This window comes from Mirounga angustirostris, unplaced genomic scaffold (assembly GCF_029215605.1).
Source record: "Mirounga angustirostris isolate CCGP_5_RB_7025 unplaced genomic scaffold, mMirAng1.0.hap1 SCAF_10, whole genome shotgun sequence".
Lineage (NCBI taxonomy): Eukaryota > Metazoa > Chordata > Mammalia > Carnivora > Phocidae > Mirounga > Mirounga angustirostris.
In genome coordinates, this window is record NW_026991718.1 from 65,447,857 (window position 1) to 65,469,719 (window position 21,863).

Consider the following 21,863-nt stretch of genomic DNA (forward strand, 5'->3'; position numbering starts at 1 on the left):
GGACTTATACCAGCTAAAGATGGGGCATCTTTAAGCTTCAAGGATAATTTCATCCATGGTTAGCGCTGGGAAGTGGAAAGTGAAAGGTTTCTGTAGGACTCTCAATGGTGAGAGAAATCTTGAACTTTGATGGACAGTTTTTTTTTTTTTTTAATGGCTTTTTGGGTATGAGTCATGCTTAGGAAAGTCAGTTTAAATAATGGGAAAGACTCAAGCTTTTATCCTACCTTTCCTGCATGAATTCTACCACTAGACCAAGGAAAGTATTTAAGTATTCCAACTGAAAAATGAAAATATATCCAGAGGTAAGTACCACAGGACCCTCCATACACAACTAATCCTAACAGTGCCAAACACTTGGTGGTAACAATGTGTCCTCCACCCAGTCTGATACACTCTATTTCATCCACTGAAGATGACATGAGCTGGAAGGCCCATCATCACTCCAAGTACCTCCAAGAAAACACAACCCTGAGGTGCCATCAACTGAGGATGCATTCCACCTTCAGTTGATGTTCAAGTGAGACAAGTGTCCTTTAATTAGTCAATACTCATTTCTATTTCCTGACAATTTTACTGCTTCTCACTTCTCAGATGTACAGAGGGCAGTATTTATCATCACCCATCCTAATCATTGAAAATTAAAGTAAAATAGCACACTATAGCAATAAAAATAAATGTGCACAATCCTCAAAATACAGTGTATAGGATTTTTTTTAAACCCTTATTTACCATGATAGGATTGACAGTCCTGATCCTCTATGGCCTGTAGCTTCCTCCAGTGAACATGTCTTGTTGGGATTTTCTGATCGCACTTGCTGCCATCAGCCCGACGACCCCACAGAAGCCAGTCTTCTGCTGTGGCTTTTCTTCCACTGCCCATCATCTTCCCCTTTCAGGTTGCAGTGGATCCTCAGCAAGTGCAGTAAGGAGAGCAAGTACCCCCAAACCCAAGTTGCATAGTCAGGGATCTGTGAGCCTCTGGAACTATGTGCAAAATAGTCCATGCATATGTACCTTTTTATGGGATTCTGGAATTGCTGGTTATTTTCCTTTTGAGTGTGTCTTGCCTGCCATCTGGCTGGCTTTGTCGAGTAGGATGTTGTCAATCGTGGTTATTTTCCAAGATGCTTTTTCTTAATGAAACATTTTGGTGAGAGGATCATCTGTTGAGACGTGATTCCAATCTTACGGAAGGCAAGAAAGGGCAAGGGCACACGAAGATAAATGGCCTTGGGTGCATGAGAGAGGAAAGGGTGAGAGATGGCAAGGTCTGTTTCTGGGGTTACAGAAATCCCCAATGCCAGTCAACTGTGGAGCCCAGGACTGACATCGCATTAGGCATGGGCCTCTGTGGAACAGCTTACTGAAAACCCGTAATACTAGCATCCCGTGCTGCTCTGTGTAAGAAAACATGCAAATGGTCTGGAGTCAATGTACCCAGATAAAAAAGGGACAAGTATAACATGCATATCTAACCTGTGATCCTATGCTGATATTGCTGAATGGGCTCATGGGCCAAATCTGGCCTGTCATCTGTTTTTTGTATGATCTCTATACAACAGATTTTAAAGTTTTTTTTTTTAATTAGAATATTATACAGCATGTCAAGATTACATAAAATTCCTGTGTCCATAAAGTTTTACTAGAACACAGTCATGCCCCTTCCTTCACCTATCATCAATGGCTGCCTCTGTATTCCACGATAAGCAGCTTCCACAGAGTCTAGCCCACAAAGCCTAAAATATTTGCCGTCTGTGGCCCTTTACAGAAAAAGTTTGCCAACGCCTTCCTCAGAACTCAGGTTTAGCAAGTTCTCTGTTAACTTTTTCATAAATAAAAGATAAAATCTGGATGCGTAGCTGCAAAACATCTCGTATTTATTATTCTGTTTGCTGTAGTTTTCAAAGCTGGTGCACCACACACACACGCAAGAACACAAAACAGGAACCCGGATGGATGGTCTAATGTTTCCCATTTGCTATCTCTGGCTTTGCAGTTTCTCTACATGGCATGCACGCAGGACAGAAAAGACAACAATTACCCGCCGTGCTAGATTTAAAAGCATTTAATGACATAGCATATATTTAACAGGGCAGAAGTTGAGAGGTACAGGTCATACGACTGAGCGCCAGGCCTGAGCGACCACCCCCCTGCTCAGGCCCAGCCTCTGGAGTTCATTCCTATCGATGCCATTTTGATTGTGCAGTAAGATGAAAATTTGTCATTACAATCGTTACAGTGACAAAGAAATGCACACTATGTATCAAATAGCAAGGTAATGAAGCAAATTATAACAGTGTGGCAACGCACGAGCAAGTAACCATTAGAGTAACATTACTTTGTCCAGTAAATGCTTCAGTTCCACTTGTAACACTTACCAATGATTTAAAGGGTTTTATTATACATCTAGTTTTATTATACTTTGTACTAGAATTATCTCAAACATACAATATAATGTATTTCGGCAAAAAAAAAAATTGAAATTACAGATTATTTAAAACAGTATCCATTTTCTATTCCTTCTCATATACCGGTATACCGACATTCTGAACTGTCCTTGCAGGTGATGCAGAAAAGCTGCATGTCAGGTGTTAGTAAGTGATGCCAGATACAAACAGTTTGGTCTGTAGATTCAACATGGAGCTGCACTGTGGCGGCAGCGAGATCATAATACACGATCTGTTTAATCAAGGTTAGACCCGTCATGGGCACTTCTAATAGTTGAGACTCAAGGTAACCACTGGAAATAAATGGAAGAGAATGGTGTCAGGAAATTGGTACATTTTGTCTCTAGTGAGCACAGGAAATATTGTTTAAGCACCGCTGCCTTGCATACCAACAGCACTAGAGGCGGGTTATTTCCAACGCAGCCTCACAAAATTGAGGAACAGTTTAAATATTGAGATCTAATCTATATAATTTCATTAAAAAAAATCTGGTCTTCCCTCTGCACCTCAAACTTTTGTAACTTGGAGATAAAGTATTTAGGTGTATTTCCCCCACCCCCCCAGAAATGCTCTATAAATTAAAAAAAAAATCAACCACATTGAAGAACATTAGGCACAGAGAATAATGTGTTGGTTCTGAGCTTGCATGCTGGAGTTTCACTGAAAAGGTAAGAGAAGGGCAGGAGGTGAAGGAAAGGAGTTCATTTCTTTTTGCCAAAAATGCTGAACCGCTTCTCCTTGTCTTTCTCTTTGTCTTTCTCCCGCTTGCCAGGGCTAGACTCGCTGGTGATGGTGACGACGCTGGTGGGCAAGGTCTGTGCCCGGCTAGATGCTGGCGTGCTCTGCGTGCTGGCGGACACCTCATGTTTATCGGAGGAGATGGCAGAGGAGATGGCCTGGATCCATGTGTTCATTTCCTCCTGGACAAAGGACCACAGGTGAGACTCAGCCAAGAGGGATGGGCTCAAAACACCTTCACTTCACCTGCCCAAACATGTGCCTCCGTTGGTCGGAAGGCTTGGGAACAGTGCATCTAGCCCACGGGAGCATCTGGCTGAGAGGCAAGCAGTTCCCAAATGACCCTTAGCAGAGTGAACATGGTTCAACTCTCACGAGAATTTGGTTTATAAGACCTGAAAGTCACCCATCTAGTATGTGGTCCTACAAACTTGGAAGAATGAGAAGACTGGTTTCCATTGGTGGGATGCACCCTTTTCTTTTACTTTTCTTAAAAAATTGAAGTATATTTGACATATAACCCTGCATGAATTTAGTATAAGTTGGTTTTTCAAATCTAAAGCACTACACACATTGCTTTCTCATCAGAAGACCCTCTCTCCCTGTAAGAAGTACAACCATGAAATGGTTGCTTGAAGACAGTGGAGTGCCGCAGGGAGGCCCCTGACTGGACTTCAAGATCCACATCCTGTCCCAGGACCACCCCACTGTGCCTCATCCACTGCGAGGGGTGCGCAAGTTTTCCTCCATCAACTTCAGGGTCCTTGCACTAGCCCTCCTAACACAGCAGGGAGACAGTAAGATGCCATTCTGCCTCTTAGCGATATAAGGAGAACTGAACGCCTTCCAGTTGTTAGTGACTGAGGAGACCAGATACGAGAAGCCATGACTGATGATTACTTATATATGAAACACTGTAAATAAAGCTTATTGTGCCAATAAATATTTGCAAAAGCCCAAGTATTGAGAGAAATGAATCTTAAAAACTTACATCATCTTTGGCTTGGAAGAGGTACTCATTGCCATCATTTAGTCTGTAAGTTGAAGGAAGAAAGTCAGTCACAATTTGACTTAGGAAAAAACAAAACCCTCAAATTCCCAAAACCTATGAGGGACATAAGCAGGCCAGGGGAATCCTACCAGAAATGCCCATCAGAGCTCTGCATGCATCACCAGCTTTGCCCAGGACCCACAAAGGCCCAATATATATTCTTGGGCCAGTATAATATACACAAAAACTTAATGTTTCAATCCACTGGAAGGATCAAAATGTCCCAAACATATCAACGTCTGGCTTTACTGTGGCAAAGGCCACTTGAATGTCTAATCAATGCTCTAAACTGAATTCAAGATATAATGCTTTAAAAATGATGAGTCCTGGGGTGCCTGGGTGGATTAGTTGGTTAAGCATCTGCCTTTGGCGCAGGTCATGATCCCAGGGTTGTGGGATCAACCCCCATGTCAGACTTCCTGCTCAGCAGAAGTCTGTTTCTCCCTCTCCTGCTCCCCCTGCTTGTATGCTGTCAAATAAACAAATAAAATCTTTAAAAAAAAATGATGAGTCTTCAGGTCATTATCCCAGGGTCCTGGATCAGCAGGGAGTCTGCTTGTCCCTCTCCCTCTGCCCCTCCTCCCCCTCCCACGCTGTGCTCTCTCAAATAAAATCTTTAAAAAAATAAAACATTAAGAATAAAAATTATGAGTCTTTTCACTACATAATCATTAAGGGAACAATCTGACATGAAGATGTAACAACTGTAAATACTTATGCACCCACATGGCAGCGCCCAAATACATAAAGCAGTATATAAAGGAAGTAATCAATAGTAATACAGTAATAGATCATCCAAACAAAAAATCAACAAGGAAACTGGTTTTGATGACACATTAGACCAGAGTGATCTAACAGATATATTCAGAACATTCCATCCTGAAACAATGGAATGCACATTCTTTTCAAGTGCACATGAAACACTCTCCAGGAAAGATCACATATTAGGCCACAAAACAAGTCTCAACAAATTAAAAAAGATCAAAGTCGTATCATGCATGATTTCTGACTACAATGCTATGAAACTAGAAATCAACCTAAGAAAAAATCTAGAAAGAACACAAATACATGGAGATTAAATAACATGCTACTAAACAATGAATGGGTCAAACAAGAAATCAAAGAGGAAATCAAAACATCCAGGAAGACAAATGAAAATGAAAAAACAAAGTCTAAAAACTATGAGACACTGAGTGGGAAGTTTATAGCAATACAGGACTACCTCAAAAAGCAAGAAAAATCTCAAATAAACAACCTAACCTTACACCTAAAAGACTGAGAAAAAGAACAAACAAAACCCTAAACCAGTAGAAGGAAGGAAAAAAAGATTAAAGAAGAAAAAATAAATAAAGAAATAATGTAACAGATCAATGAAACCAGAAGCTGGTTTCTCATAAAGATCAACAAAATTGATAAACCTTTAGCCAGATTCTTTAAAAAAAAAACCTCAATTAACAAAATCAGAAATGAAAGATGAGAAATAGCTGATGCCACAGAAAAAGGATTTTAAGAGAATATTATGAAAACTTACATGCCAACAAATTGGACAAGCTAGAAGAAATGGACAAATTCCTAGAAGCACATAACCTTCTAAAACTGAATCAGAAGAAATAGAAAATTTGAACAGACTGATTACCAGCAAAGAAATTGAGTCAGTAATCAAAAAACTCCCAAAAACAGAAGGCCAGGACCAGGTGACTTCACAGGTAAATTTGACCAACACTTAAAGAAGAGTTAATACTTCTTCTTCTCAAACTATTCCCAAAAATAAAAGAGGAAGGAAAGCTTCCAAATTCATCCTGTGAAGCCAGCATGATCCTGATACCAAAACCAGATCAAGACACTACAAAAAAAGAGAACTCAGGACAACACCTCTGATGAACACAGATGCAAAAAAACTCAACAAAATATTAGCAAACCAAATCTACAATACATTATAAAAACCACCATGACCAAGTGAGATTTACTCCTGGGATGCAAGGGTTCAATATTCAAATCAATCAATGTGATACATCATATCAACAAGAGAAAGGACAAAAACTTTATGATCATTTCAATAGATGAGAAAAAACATTTGAAAAAGTACAGCCATCTGTCATGATAAAATCCCTCAATAAAATAGGTTTCGGGGCCCCAGCTGGCTCAGTCAGTGGAGTGTGTAACTCCTGAAATCAGGGTCATGAGTTCAAGCCCCTACTGGGGCCTACTTAAAAAAAGAACACAACAAACAAACAAAAGTAGGTTTAGAGGGAACATACATCAACACAATAAAGGCCATCTATGAAAACCCCACAGTTAACATCATCCTCAATGGGGAAAAACTGAGAGCTTTTTCCCCTACGGTCAGGAACAAGACGAGGATGTCTGCTCTTACTACAGCTATTCAACACAGAACTAGAAGTCCTAGCTATAGCAATCAGAAAACAAAAAGACATAAAAGACATCCAAATTGATAAGGAATAAGTAAAACGGTCACTATCTACAGATGACATGATGCTACATATATAGAAAACAATAAGGTCTCCAACAAATACTTACTAGAGCTGATAAATGAGTTCACTAAGGTTCAAGATACAAAAACTAATATAAAGAAATATGTTGCATTTCTATACAGGAATAATGAAGCAGCAGAAAGAGAAATTAAGAAAACAGTCCCAGGACGCCTGATTGGCTGTCGGAAGAGCATGGGACTGTTGATCTTGGGGCCGTGGGTTCAAACCCCATGTTGGGGGTAGAGATTACTTAAAAATAAAATCTTAAAAAAAGAAGTCCCATTTACAATTACACCAAAAATAATAAAATAGCTAGAAGTAAATTTAACCAAGGAGGTTAAAAGACTCTGAAAACTACAAAAGGCTGATGAAAGAAACTAAAGATGACACAAATAAATGGAAAGATATTCCGTGCTGATGGACTGGGGAAACAAATACTGTTAATGTCCATATAATGCAATCCCTATCAAAATACCAACAGCATTTTTCAAAGAACTAGAACAAACAATCCTAAAATTTGTATGGAACAACAAAAGACCCTTAACAGCCAAGCAATCTTGAAAAAGAACAAGACAATGGGAGGTATCACAATTCCAGACTTCAAGTAATATTATAGAGCTGTAGTAATCAAAATAGTATGGTACGGGCACAAAAAGACTCACAGATCAATGGAATAGAACAGAAAACCCAGAAATAAATCCACAATTATATGGTCATTAAACTTTGATAAGGGAGGCAAGAATATGCAATGGGGGAAAAAGTCTCTTCAAAAATGCTGTTGGGAAAACTGGACAACAATGTGCAAAAGAATGAAACTGGACCACTTTCGCACACCATACACAAAAATAAACTCAAAATGAATTAAGGACCTCAATGAAACCAGTAAAACCAATGAAACCATAAAAATCCTAGAAGAGAACACAGGCAGTACTTTCTCTGATATTAGCTGTAGCAACGTTTTTCTAGATACGTCTCCTGAAGCAAGGGAAAACAAAAGCAAAAACAAACTATTGGGATTACATCAAAATAAAAAGCTTCTGCACAGCAAAGGAAACAATGAACAAAACTAAAGGACAGGGGCGCCTGGATGGCTCAGTCGGTTAAGCGTCTGCCTTCGGCTCAGGTCATGATCCCAGAGTCCTGGGATTGAGCCCCGCATTGGGCTCCCTGCTCTGCGGGAAGCCTGCTTCTCCCTCTCCTACTCCCCCTGCTTGTGTTCCCTCTCTCGCTGTCTCTCTCTGTCAAATAAATAAATAAAATTTAAAAAAAAACAAAAAAAAACAAAAACAAAAAGAAAACTAAAGGACAAACTCCTGAATGGGAGAAGATATTTGCAAATGACAAATCCCATAAGGGGTTCGTATCCAAATACATAAAGAAGTGGGGCGCCTAAGTGGCGCAGTTAAGTGTCTGACTCTTGGTTTCAGCTCAGGTCAAAATCTCAGGGTTGTTGAGATTGAGCCCACATCAGGGTCCACGCTCAGCCTGGAGTCAGCTTAAGAGTCTCTCTCTCCCTCTCTCTCTGCCCCTCCTGCTCGTGCTCTCTAACTCTCAAAATAAATACATCTTTAAAAAAAATAAAGAACTTATACAACTCAATACCAAGAAACCCAAATAATCCAATTAAAAAAATAGGCAGAAGACATAAACAGACATTTGTCCAAAGAAGACACAGAGATGGCCAACAGACACATGAAAAGATGCTCATCACCACTCATCATCAGGGAAATACAAATCAAAATTACAATGAGATGTCACTTCACACCTGTCAGAATGGCTAAAATCATAAACACAAGAAACAAAAAGTGTTGGTGAGGATGTGAAGAAAAAGGAACCCTTGTGCACTGTTGGTGGGAATGCAAACTGGTGCAGCCACTCTGGAAAACAGTATGGAGGTTTCCTCAAAAAATTAAAAACAGAATTACCACATGATCCAGTAATTCAACTACTGGGTATTCAACCAAAGAAAGAGAAAACATTAATTCAAAAACATCTATGCACACCTGTGTTCACTGCAACATTATTTACAAAAGCCACATTATGAAAGCAGCCCAAGTGTCCATCCAACAGATGAACAGATAAAGAAGATGTTGTATATATGTATTTACACACACACACTGTAGTATTACTTAGCCATAAAAAAGAATGAAATCTTGGCATCTGCAACAACATGGATGCATCTACAAAATGCTAAGTGAAATTTAAGAAACAAAACAAATGAACAAAGAAAAGAGACAGACAAAAAATAGACTCTTGAGTATTGTTTGAGATGGGTGGATGGGTGAAATAGGTGAGGGGGATTAAGAGGACACTTATCGTGATGAGCACTGAGTCATGTATAGGATCATGGAATCACTATACTGTGTGCTGGGTAACTAATAAAACACTATATGTTAATTATACTGCAATTAAAAAAAGTATGAGTCCTTTTGAAATTCTGCTACAGAGCCTTATATCCCCCCATTTACAAATACCAGAATTTTTAAATAGACATACAGAAAAAGTCTCCTAGATTTCCCTTCTTACATGGTAGGGAGTAAAAGAAAACTGTCCCGCAAGGCCATCCCTAGGACACTGGAGAGTCACTGGCTTGGAGGGCTACTCATTCACTTCACTGCGGTACAGAGGAAGGGGTGTTCCTGGTGGGGAGGAAGGTAAGTGCCCTCTGCCAGAACCTGGACCCTCTGAAGCTGCATGGAGGGAGAAGAAAGGAGGGAGGCAGCCGGGGAGCCAGGCTGTTTGCACCTTATTTCACGCAGTGTAAAGGACTCCAAGTCCTGAAGAGCCTGCCTCCGGTGCTCCTTGAAAGAGCTCAAAAAGTCACACCTTTTGAAATGCTCATTTGCAGTCCGTGGCCTAGTGCAACCGACAGGACACAAATGTCTAACTGAAGACCAAAGTTTTTCAGGTCCCAAAGCCACAGATCAAATTAGTTTTAAACTAATTAACATTCTAACCACGGACATATTTACTTTATACATTTTTTTTTTTTTTTAAGATTTTATTTGTCAGAGAGAGAGAGAGAGCACAAGCAGAGGGAGTGGGAGAGGGAGAAGTAGGCCTCCCGCGGAGCAGGGAGCCCGATGCGGGACTCGATCCCAGGACCCTGGGATCATGACCTGAGCCGAAGGCAGACGCTTAACGACTGAGCCACCCAGGCGTCCCTACTTTCTATATTTTTCAAGATGAAACGGCTTTTCTGCCTATTTCTAAGTATAAGAACTTCTGAGCCTGGATCCACTCTGAGGGAGGTGTATGTGTTCTACAAGCCAGAGACATGTGGAACTAGATGGTTCCAGAAACAGCTGGAACATCTGCTGGGCAAGCCAGGGGAGCAGAAAGACCCAGGTCCCACACATGCACTTCCTGTTTATCTCCATCCAGCTCCAGGATGACTCACTTGACCCAGCTCCACATAACTTGTGGGCAAAGAATAGCAACTCCTGGGTCTGGATAAGCTGCAAAAATGGGTAAACTATTTTTCTACGTTTCCCTTAAAATGTGAACAGCTCACCTTGTCTTAAGGAACAGTAAGTTCCAGCTTATCAAAACAAAAGCTCATTGTCTTCAAGGCTGAGCTGTGCCATGAACCACAGGGAGACTGGTGACTGGCCACAGTCCCTAAAGATCCTAACCGAGACATGGGACAAACCACACAAGTTTCATTGGTGATTTTTTTTAAATGGCAGAGAGGAAGAACCGACTGATCACAGTACCTGCCTGGGAAAACCAACCCCAAGAGTGAAAATACACCTACTCTCCGCAACCAAGAAACGGGGCCCCTCTCACCTCAGCTTGAACACGTGTTTCTTCTTCTTGTAATCAAGGGCCACTTCACAGATGGCTTCTTTCAAACTCACAGGGACCTCGCTGTGGTAGGGGATTCCAGAGGCAGCCGTCTTTGCATCTTTGTAGAAACCCATTTCTTGGTTATTTATGACACAATAAACATTGTGCCAGGACCTGAGCAGTAAAGAAAGGAATGTCAGGGTTCTAGACCACACTCCTGTAAAGAATTAAGGATGTGATTAATATGCAAACGATCCACACACCACGTGGTGTGACCCCTTGTTAAAAGCCTTTCCTAAATTCTGCTAAAACTAAACAAGAAAACAAAATTCCTCCACAGACTGCTGGGATAGTGTCCACATTCATCCAGTGGCAGGTGATTGAGGGCAGGTGATGCTCTGAGTTTGGGGAAAAACATGCTGCCCTCTTCTATTACATAAAGGTACTCCTGGCTCTGACGGGAAAGATTTTTATTGGGGTTGGTTCTCTTTGCTGTAGTACCCTCTTGTGGTAATGCCGTACAGGGCAGACTCCTCATCTGAAACATGCCTGTCCTGAAACACCTAACTCTTCCACCTCAGTTTTAATCCTGATGGGGCTTGGCAACCTGACAGGGAGGCAGATCCAGGGCCATTAGCACTGGTAGTACCTCTGGATGAATCAGAAAAAAGACAGCCTTTCCCCCATGATATGGCAAACTGTCATGATATATTGATTTTTATCAGAAGACACTGTACTGCCACCTACCTAGATTAACATAAAAATTTATGTTGTACTCAATGTGGGTGGCAGCTCTGAGATGGGGATTTCCTGGTCTAATGTACAACCTGTACAACTGTACATGGTGGTCCCAGGCAGAAGGGATCATTGGTTAAGCACACTGGCTTTGGAATCAGGTAAGAATTTCACCCGGGCTTTGCCATATACCATGTTTCTGAAGAGTGAGTTTTTTTTCCACCACACAGGGCCGCCATTTCCTCATTTATAAAAGAGATTATTAATAAAAGTAGGGCCTATTGGGAGGCAGTGAAATAAACACAGATATGGAGATAAGGCCGGGGAAATGAATGTCTTAAAAAAAAAAAAAAATCCCACAAGGAAGAACACTTCACTTTAGGGAAATTCTCCAACCTCTGCCTAGCACATTTCTTCTCAGGAAGAATTACTAAGTCCCCTTTTTGCTATTCCCATCCACGCTTAATTAACCTTCCTTCTCTCAGTGGATCAAAAGCACTCTCCTCCCGCTTTCCAATGTCAGTCCCAAGAAAAAAGTGACGCCCAGGAAGCTAAGAATAATGGATTTCACCAGCGCCCACTCCCCGGCTTTCCAAGCGGCAAGCGGGTGCTCCGACCTTGGCTTGCCGACCTTGAACGGGCTGGGCTGACTTCCCATCTCCTGAGGCGGTGGCCTCAGCCTTCGCTGCTCTCACCTGCTCGAGGCTTTCTTATTGTGAGCCTCCCACTCGTGCTTCCGATTCAGGAAGCCTTCCATCTGGGCTGAAGGTGTCTCCTGGGTTCTGGCCGGCAAGGTGGCAGCACCCTGGGCCGGGAGGGCGGCCTTGGCTTTGCGGTCCGAGGTGGGGGAGGGGATGGGGCTGGACTCCTTTGAGCTTGTTCTCTGCTCGGCGGCGCCGTTGACCATTTCACTTGTGTCCACCGCTTCTGCCATCTAGGGACAGTGGAGAGGCCATTCAGCGAACCCTGTGAGCCACAGGGGTGACCACATACGCTCTGACTCGCACACGTGGCTGTGTATAAATGCCGGGCACAGATGGAGGCAGTACAGTAAAACCATTGCAACATCCCACAAAGCCAGCGGGACACCAAGGACATTAGAAGGTGGGGAGGGATTAATGCCCGCCCGCTTATGGGGAAGGGAGAAAAGCGAAATGCCAGGATGAGTTTTACTGCACTCTGTTCCTCGGATCAATCCATTTTCTCTAATGTAACTCAGATCATTTTCCTCTTAGGGTTACTTTAAAAACAAAAGGACGACAGGAACAATCACACGTATTAAATATGAGAGAGTGGACGTTATACAGCAGCCACCTTACAACCAAGGACGTCACCAGAAGAGCTGGAAGTTTAAGCGAAAGGGCATTCACAAACAGACCGACAGATGACTCTATCAGAACTACACAGCATTCCCCCAGAGTAAGACAAGGAAAGACCTCCGGTTTCTGAAAATGCTCTCCGGCTCTCCTCCCCCGCCCCTCAACACATCGTCATAAAACATGCAGAAATTAGGACAACAATCATGCATTTCACATCTACCATCCCAGTTAGACTTTGGAACTTAAGAGCTGGAAGGAATTGAGGCAAGTCAACAAACATCAATTTAACCACATCTGCCGGAGTTGTATCGTGAGTGGGTTGTAGTTGGTGTTAAAGGAGCCGGAAAAGCCAATCACAGTCACTCAACACCACAAGGCTATTTACCCCCAAACACAGACAGAACCAGGGCCTTCCCCATCACGTGTTGGTTGATCACGGTGCCTTGCCGCACTGAGACGAGAAAGCCCAGACACAGCCAGACTTCCCGCGGCTCTGACTGTCAGGCTGGAGACGTCTTCGGGAGCTGTTCCTTCCCAAGCTCATTTATATTGTGACCCTCGGGGCTTTTCGGCTTTGGAAATGCAGTAGGGTCTCGGCTCATTATCGCTTTCAGCCTGTGTACCATCAACTGTGTACCATCATCAACTGTCTCGGCCCTGGCTGATACACCCAGGGCGCAGGATTAGCAAGTTACTAAAGCTGGGTGTGGCTGACACTTTAGTGGGTTACAGACAACCTGCACCCCTCGTACACGGACAAACATGGAGGTGTCAATGGCAACGTTCATTAGATACGTCCCCCACCACTGCTGCCCAGAACCAAAATGACAAGTTAGCAGCAACAACTTCAACAGGAGAAATGGGAGAACAACCACCACTGCTTTGACACTCAGATATGTCAACTCTTGGGAACAGGATCACTTGTTTAGGCCTTAGCTAAGTGGCGGGGTGGGAGTCATGAGCTTCTCTTCCATCTATACAGACTATCACTGTCAGCATCAGGGTTCAGGGTAAGACCAGAGGCTTTGCAATTTAAGGGTGTTTTTGACTGGAGCCCTTTACCCACACAGCAATGTGGGAAATGGGACTCTTAGGGCAAGGAAGGCATGGGGGAGGAGGATGGACATGTGATTATCCTGGCCTCCTAAGTGACACCCTGTAGATGTGTGCTTATGAGCAACAGGCTATTTCCATATTTCTCTTTCCTTTCACTTTTAAAGGAGAGATGCAGGAGGGGAAATGACCACCAAAAAACAAAACCCTGAGTCCAAAGGAAGTGAGTGGATTTTAAAGTTGACAAATCTGTTCTAGTGTGGAATTTCAGGAAACTTCTGGTGGGAAAGTGTGAGTTTGGTCTGAAAGGCCTATGCCAGGTGTGAGTCTAGGGAGACATAGGGTTAGTGTGTATAGAAACCAGGTTAAAAAAAAATTAGTGCTGCAGCTGTGGCTCGGAAACTGCTGGTGACAGCAGGGACCTGGAGGGAGCAGTGTCTGCTGACAGGCTAACGTTTCTAGCCCTGGGGCAGACTTCAAGGGGGGCCAAGGCCAGGGAAGCCTCTTCTGGGGGAAATTCTGCAGCAAAAATTTTTTTCTTTAGAGTTAGAAGGAAAGAGAAAACCCCAAACCAGTATGCAGAGATAATTAATGTTTATGCAAATGAATCACTAAACCAAGAAAACAAGGAAAATAAAAGGAACAAAATGATTTTTAATGGACATGTGCTTAAGCATGCCAACAGACAACACACCACTAGAGACAAACATCAAAAGCAAATCATAGTGCTATGATCATACATGTGAATCTCCCCCCAACCCCCACGTTGCTTCTCTTTAGCGATTAGTCCAGAGTGCTTTAGTGGCTGGGTACACCTGAGATCTTTAAATCAGGAGGTGAACACGAATGCAACGTGACAACTAGTAGCACAAGAAACGCCTGATTGGTTTTCTAAGTGCATGAAAGCAACACTATTTTCAAGTTCATTAACTTGAGTCTCTGCACCACAACTCCAAAGAATGAAAAGGCTTTTCTTCTTCCAATCCAATTATAATAAAAAACTTGTTCTGGCAAGCTACAATTTAAAAATCTAGATAAAAATAGGCATGAGAACAAATGCCAAAAACATCATTGCACTCTTTCCGTGTGTGTTTTTTTTTTTTTGGTCTTCTGAATACAAAAAGGATAAAACTGGGTATCATTCCAGATAATATAAAATTTAAACATATATATATGGAAACATCACATATATACATACAGATCAGTGACACAGAATCTGGAGCCAGAAACACGTATCAGGGCTCCCTAATGACCAAAGATAAAGCAGTAGTTTTTTCTAAAATGAATTTTGGTGCGTTTTAAGGCAGAGACCCAATAATGGTGCACACTACCCCCAGAACATAAGAAGCTTGGCATCTATCTATATACCCATCTACAGTCGCAAGTAGATAGATATGTACATAGAAATAAGGAAAAACAAACAAGATGCTATATGATGTTATCCTGACAAAAGAAAAAAAAAAAAAGACATGCATCATGAAATGAAAAGACAAATCAGACTTAACTCATGGAAAACACATATCAAAACAGGTTTCTGATCCCACTAACATCTAAATATGGCAAATGAGCAAGTGACTGTCTCACAAGGCTTGGATGTAGTATGGATTTGGTTTTGTTCTGTCTGTATCAGTACCAGGAAATCACCTCTTTCATAAGCTTTTATTCCTAAGGAATAGAATTTCTGTTAAAACATTTTCAATCCCTGCTGGTGGTCTGATCAATGCCATTCTAAAAAGACTCCTTATTGGAGAACCTCACAAAAAAAAGTCATAAGAAAATGAAAACGAGAAGATCCGTATGAGACATACAATGGAGTTTCTGTCTACACAGACGCTACAATTCCTTCTGAAGCCAGGCGGCGTCCCAACGGCTCCTAGGGGTGGTCCACCAAGTGCAGCGTTCAAGTAATCAGGGTGAACCAGAATGGCTTTTGTTCCATTTGTTTGAGAAATTTAAACAGTTTGACACCCTTAAGTCATCGACTGAATGGAGAGGCCCGGAAGTCTGGTAGGCAGGCTTCCGGAACCTGCCGAGGACTGCTGCCACCTGCCATGCTGGGTGTCATGGCGGTGCTGACAGTGACCAGGACCAAGGTGGCAGCAGGGTCAGCGGGCACTTCCCCCCTGAGGCTGGCTGTGTTACTTGCTGCAAGTAAGCTCACAATTTCTCAATTCAGGTCTTGGCAGAAAAAAATGGAGGAACTCATTTGGAAAAAGTAATACATAATCCAAGGGTCTCAAAATCATTTCAGATTCTGTGCCTAAAGTTAACAGAGCTTCCCAAGTAGATCCAACTCCACCCCCCACTTTTTTTTTTTTCCGTTTTCAGTAAATGAATGCATCCTTCATGGAATGTGACACAGCTGACTTAAGGTTTTAATCTTAGTACTGAGAGTCTCCTTCCTTATACACCAATCTTCCTAGTTACTATTAAATTATGGCAGGTTAATGACATCTGTAAAGGGGGGGTATGTGTAGCGCAGTATTGCACCCTGTTAGTATAACTGGATGTGTCATACCTGTCGGATTCTAGTTTTCTTCTTCATTTTGCTGTAATCTCATTTAATTTCAATTACTCATGTAAGGCTTTCGCTGTAAAATCTTAATAAAGTAAAAAGCTCACAATAAATAAACAAAAAATAAGTATGTTGCTTTAAGGCAACTGAGTATCCATCAGTTAATAGACTCAAATAAACATGAATTAAATGCAAACAAATATGAAACCAAGGAAGCCTACGAATTAAGGAAAAATTTTAACACTGTGGGTGAAGTGGAAGCCAAAAGGTCAAACCAACAGGATTTGGAAAGAGTGGTTCTTGACAAATGGTAGTGAACTTCACAGTCCAGACCACGGCTGGTCACTGGCTGTCCGTCTGCTATTAAAGTTTTTGTAGTTTTGGTAGGTTTGAGAGCGGTAACTAACCCGTGGCGATCCCTGTTCAGCCGGCAAACCGTTCTGGGAAACTTGCTCTCCTTTTGAAGTATCCCTGTTAGGTAAAGCAGGGAGGGAGGGCAGAGGAGGGAAGGGGAAGGCAAGGAAAGGGAGGAAAAAGAGGAAAAAGAGAGATGATGAGGGAGAATAACATCACTCAATTTTACTACGGACTTTCTCTCAGAAAAACATATGCAACCCCCTCTTACGTAATGCAATTTCTTTTTAGGAACTTCTCAGGTGTTCCAAACCAAGTCTAGGTAGAGAGCAGGAGCACAGGCATGCCCTCTCCCCCCAGTACAGGCAGCATTCAGGGTTGGCACGGGGCTCTTACCACAGCATAGTCATTAGTTTTTCAGAAATAGACAATAATTTCTGTTCTTTATGTGAAGACCTTTCAAAAAGCATCACCACATAATCAGTGGCCTGAAATCTGGGTGGTTCACTCCCTCCACTAGTCACATGGGAATTCCGAGTGTGTGCGTGTGCACGCGTGTGCAGGCAGTGGAGTGGTGCTGTCTACACCCCACTTCTGCCGCCCTACACAGCAACGTCACTTCGGACAAGTCTGTGTTCTCCGATGTCATCCGGGGGTGACTACACAGATTTGACATACTCTACAGAATTAACAGAAGGGCATGTGGTGAGGCCTAGTGTAGCACAAGCTTAGCAAAGATGATCCCCAAACCTCACTTGTCAGGGAAGCTAAGACGTGAGCAGTGCAGGCTGCCCACGACTCACCACTGCTGCTGGGACTCAGTCTCCTCAGAAGCCTTCGTGCTCGGCTCGGGAGAGGGCGGCCGCCTCTTCCTCTCCTCTTCCTCTTGCTGTCGGCGCACTTCCAGTAACTCCAACTGAGGGCAAACACAGCAATGTTCAGCAGAGCCCCAAACTCTGCCTCTTTTAAGGAAAGGGTTCTTCAGGAACCCAGAAAGCCCTCCTGCCTCAGTTTTCTACCCTGGATCGCGCTGGACAACCAGAAGGGCTGACACCCAGCAAGACGGCACTGGGATCACAGGAACTGCAGCTATAACCCGGAACGACGGGAAACAGACCTGAGTGACGACGCAGGTCTACTCAATGGGTTTGGGTGCCCCCTGGGACCCCGGGTTTCATTTCTAAATGAACTATGCAGCTCTCAACTCTGCTTGGGAAGAAAGTACCTGAGCATGAGGGTCCACAATGGACTTCCCATCAGAGCTCAGACAAACACCACTGAGACAGAGTTGCAGTAATTCTCAAGGGGGCTTCTCGTGCTGCGGTAGGCATCTGTGTTCAGCCCAAACCCAAGTAACATAAAAGAAAAGCCACAGAGCAGTCTAACTGAAACTAAGCCATTTCACAAGCAGTATGTATGCACTAAAAATATTCCAGTTAACACACACGTATGCAGATATGTTTTAAATCCTCAGTACTGCAGAAACTGGAAAGAACTCCATTTTTGTAGACCATAAAGAATCAGCTTTCTATCAGAAGTGCAAGTGTCACTGGAGGGGAAACACCAGTGAGCAAGCCTTATTCTAAAGCTTTAATTTAATGGTGGCAGAAGAAATGATCAGGAATGAGAGAATTCTCAGTGGTCTAGGATCCAGCTACTACTTGATAGAAATTCTGATTCTGAAAATCTGAATTAAACTGTAAGGTGAAGCTCCCCTACAAACCAAAGCTTCTATGAGATATAACAGGAAAAGCAGATCAAAAGAGAAAAGCAAACCCCAATCAATCAGTTCCCAGGCAGGGAAGTGACTACACAGCTAGGTACGCAGGAAGTAACTGAGGGAGTGGCAGCCCTGGACAGTCTCACTGGGTTCTGTACCAAGAGAACAGCCAGTTTCAGGAAGGTCCTCACTGCTTCTAACAACAGAGCAATGACATGACTCTCTGGTCTAGGAGGAAAACAGGAAGAAGCTGCCCAGGAGAACCAAAAGGCCAAGCACCCCCAGCACCCAGCACCCAGCGGCCACTCACCGTCGTCAGCCTCTCCAGGGCAGAGAACCTCTCGTCCCAGGTGGCTGCAGACTTCTCAAAAGCCTCGTGGCGCTTGATGAGCTTCTCCACCTCGTCCACACTCTGGCCTATTTCTCGGCTGGATAGGTAGGGCTCCTGTCCGAGCAGCCAGGCCTCAGCCACACTGGCGTCCCTTGAGAACTGGTGGACCTCCAAAACTGCACAGGGTACCAAGAGTGAGTGTGGGCCAGCTGGGGGGGGGGGGGGTTGCCCTGGGCAGTCGGGGGACGATGCTGCCCTGGTGGCAGCTGCCCACGCTGCCAGTCTCCAGCCTCGATCGGCGCGGTACAGCCTAAGTGTGACGTGGGCTACTTATCTCACTTTAACTTTTCTAGTAGCCACACACAAAATAAATCGGTGAAACTTTAAAACAAACAGGTGAAATTAACAAGTGTATTTTAGATAACCCAATAGATCAAACTATGATTTCAGCATGTAAGCAATATAAAAAAATTGAGACGGAACTTCTTTTCCTTCTGTCTCTGAAATGATACACATTTTATACGTATAGCACACCTCAGTTTGGACGAGCCACACTGCACGTTCTCAAGAGCCACAGGTGGAGAGGGGCTACCACGCTACCACAGTGGACAGTGCAGGCCTAGGAGGTATGCTCTACTCACTCCGCCCTACTTCAGTGAGATAAGCCTCAGGGCCCTGAAGGAATTCAATCTATATACAACCAGACTACGCAGGCACTCATTCATCAACCACCCTTCCTGGGGTGGTAGCTGTTGGTTTTAATTTGGGGGAGCTGAGAGGGAGGAAAGACAGCTGTACGTCCACTGCAGTGAAGGGAAGGGCAGGTTAGAACTTGGCTTTGCACCATGGCCAGCATTAATTTTCACTCCATCTCAAGCGGTGATGCTTGGGGCCATACAGGTGAGGAAAGGACTGCGGGCAGCATCAGCGTCCTCAGCAGCTGCCAACAGCCTCTCTGCAACAAGGCTACAAGGAGAAGATCCCACAGCTGCATGAGGGACTCACCCCTCATCACGCGCGCCCAGCGTACAACCTGGTGCCTCGTTCACAGTACAGAGAACACAGGCTTTGCTGAAGTGAACGTGCCCTGGAAATCCTCACAATTTGTACACCAAATCCTCGTCCAAATAATGGTCGAGAGCGGGATCTCTTTTTCAAGAGGGTTCTAGCCCAAAAGGGTGAGGTGCCTGCATTAGGCGTTTTACAAACCTTTTAGACAAGGCCCCCTGGATTCTGTTTCCAGTGAGCACCCCTGGGGTCTGAGAATGAGGTTCTATTACACTGATAGAGCCCAGAGCCCCATGCACAGAATGGCGAAGCATGGTAAATCATGCTGGAGTTGGGCTACCTTCAGTGTTTATACCTATTATTAAATGCTATTCCCATGTTATAAACTCTGTGGTAGCTCACATATTCCTTCATAAAATCAGACTAAAATTAAAATCTACCTCAGAGGGTCCTCTTGGGGCGTAAATACAGAAAAATATATACAACATTTAGTATAATGCCCAGCTCATTGCAAAACCTTCGTAGTTGGTAACTTTTATAAAGTTACCAACCTTCTATTAAGAGCACCAGATAGAAGACCTAATCAGGCCAACTTTCTACCTTCTTGACTGCAGTAATAATTCCTCTTAAAGATAACTAGAGGAGGAAGGGACTTCAAGCTGGACTCTCCCAGAGGGATACCAAATTGTTATTCCATGCTGTTCCTGAAGAACACCCAAATCCCACTTACAACACTGAGATCAATCATGGGATGAAAAATAAAGTATATGCCACAGGGAACTACTTAAAAATATTTAGCATGAAATGATGAACTAGGACATTAAGAAAGAAGCGTTAAGAACTCCAAAAATCATTACGTGATAACATCACAGCAAATCACAGTAGGAAACTAAACTTGCATGCGGTCAGTAGACACCCAAAAAGAAAGGAAAGATTAAGTAGGTCCTTACTCAGTCTTAACCATTCCCAACGGTCTTCCCATTTGTCAATCATTTCTTTTCTCTTTTCTGTCAACTGCAGTAACTTTTCCTTGATCTGTGAGAAAAGGAGGACAACAGGGACATCTTAACAAATTGTACCACATCCTCCTAGCCTTCCCCTTGACGGGTCACTTCACATAAGAAAAATACATTTTCTGTAGAGATCCCTACTAAACCAGGGAGAGTACCTAAGGACTACTCAGTCTGTTTATGTACTAGAGAGAAAAACATGGCAAAGTGCCTTCCAGAAGGGGCTGAGAGGAAAGGCTGGGCTCCACCCACAGCTGCTGTCCTGAAGCGGACAACCATGCCCTGAGCCACCTCCCGATTCTGGGGCTCCATATGGAGAACACACTCAGGAAGAGATGGACAGTGAGAGGGGCAAAGCCCTGACCTCTCTGAGAGAAGATCCTACCCCTTCAAGGGGGCCACATGCTGACTCATCATTTACCTCTTTATTACCACCATCCTCACTGGAATTAGACAGAAAAGGGATGCCACCCAGGGTGAGTACTGGAGGAGGTGACAAAGGATGGAACTTCAATCTGAGGCCTGCAGAAATGTTATTCTGTGCCTAGAGTGTTCTTGCGTAACTATTCCACATACACGGGAGAGGAGCAAAGAATTTCAAAATACGTGTAAGCATACCTGTGTATGAATACATATATATTTCTCTGTGTATGTGTCTGCATATGCACATGCATACGTACTGACAAAACAAAGTCATCTTACATCCTAAGACCAACTGCATTCACCCCAGGGCCGTAAAGCAAAGAGCTGTCCTACCTCCTCAGATGCATAGTGCTTTCTCGCCAGCAGGGATTTCCCAAGTTCAATGCAGGTTGTGAAACTGTCATTACGAGCATCGATTTCAGCTTTGATTCCTTGATGATTATTCATTAATAGTTCAACAGATGATACATCCCTAAAATTAGACAAATAATACCTCCTTTAGGAGATCAAGCTTTCCAAATAAACATGCAGGTTTCAAAACACATAATTAATTTGCAGGAACAGCACAACAGCACAATATGTCTTTCAGGTCTGATTGAGGACCAGCAATGCAACCTAACATTTGGAATAAGGCTTCTCTCATTCGTGTGTGTGTGCATGCGCACACACGTGCACACATTTGAGTAACTCCAAATGGTTGCCAGGCAAGTGCCAGAAAAACCACTGGATTTGTTTAAACTTTTATACCCCCACGAGTTAGTGCCAAAGGTTCAGGACATGTGTATTCCAAAGAGCAGCTGATATCCCCTCTTATTCAGGCACAAAGAGGCACACAGAGCCACCACCAGCTTGGAAATCAATGACTATAGAGCTGT

General features: G+C 43.3%; 1 protein-coding gene across 3 annotated transcripts in view; it reads right to left on the bottom strand.

Annotated features, from left to right (window-relative positions):
* Positions 1 to 2,053: 2,053 nt before the first annotated feature.
* The window catches only part of SPTBN1 (spectrin beta, non-erythrocytic 1), a 195,735-nt gene continuing 175,925 nt past the window's right edge, over positions 2,054 to 21,863 (bottom strand). For all 3 annotated transcript variants that reach the window (XM_045884987.3, XM_045884988.3, XM_045884989.1), the window contains 9 exons: positions 21,322 to 21,460; positions 20,506 to 20,590; positions 18,527 to 18,723; positions 17,300 to 17,412; positions 16,550 to 16,613; positions 11,951 to 12,189; positions 10,521 to 10,694; positions 4,180 to 4,222; positions 2,054 to 3,370 (listed from right to left, as the gene is read on the bottom strand). In XM_045884987.3, coding sequence (XP_045740943.1) covers positions 3,152 to 3,370; positions 4,180 to 4,222; positions 10,521 to 10,694; positions 11,951 to 12,189; positions 16,550 to 16,613; positions 17,300 to 17,412; positions 18,527 to 18,723; positions 20,506 to 20,590; positions 21,322 to 21,460 — 1,273 coding nt within the window. In that variant the 3' untranslated portion in view covers positions 2,054 to 3,151. The remainder of the gene's footprint in view (positions 3,371 to 4,179; positions 4,223 to 10,520; positions 10,695 to 11,950; positions 12,190 to 16,549; positions 16,614 to 17,299; positions 17,413 to 18,526; positions 18,724 to 20,505; positions 20,591 to 21,321; positions 21,461 to 21,863) is intronic.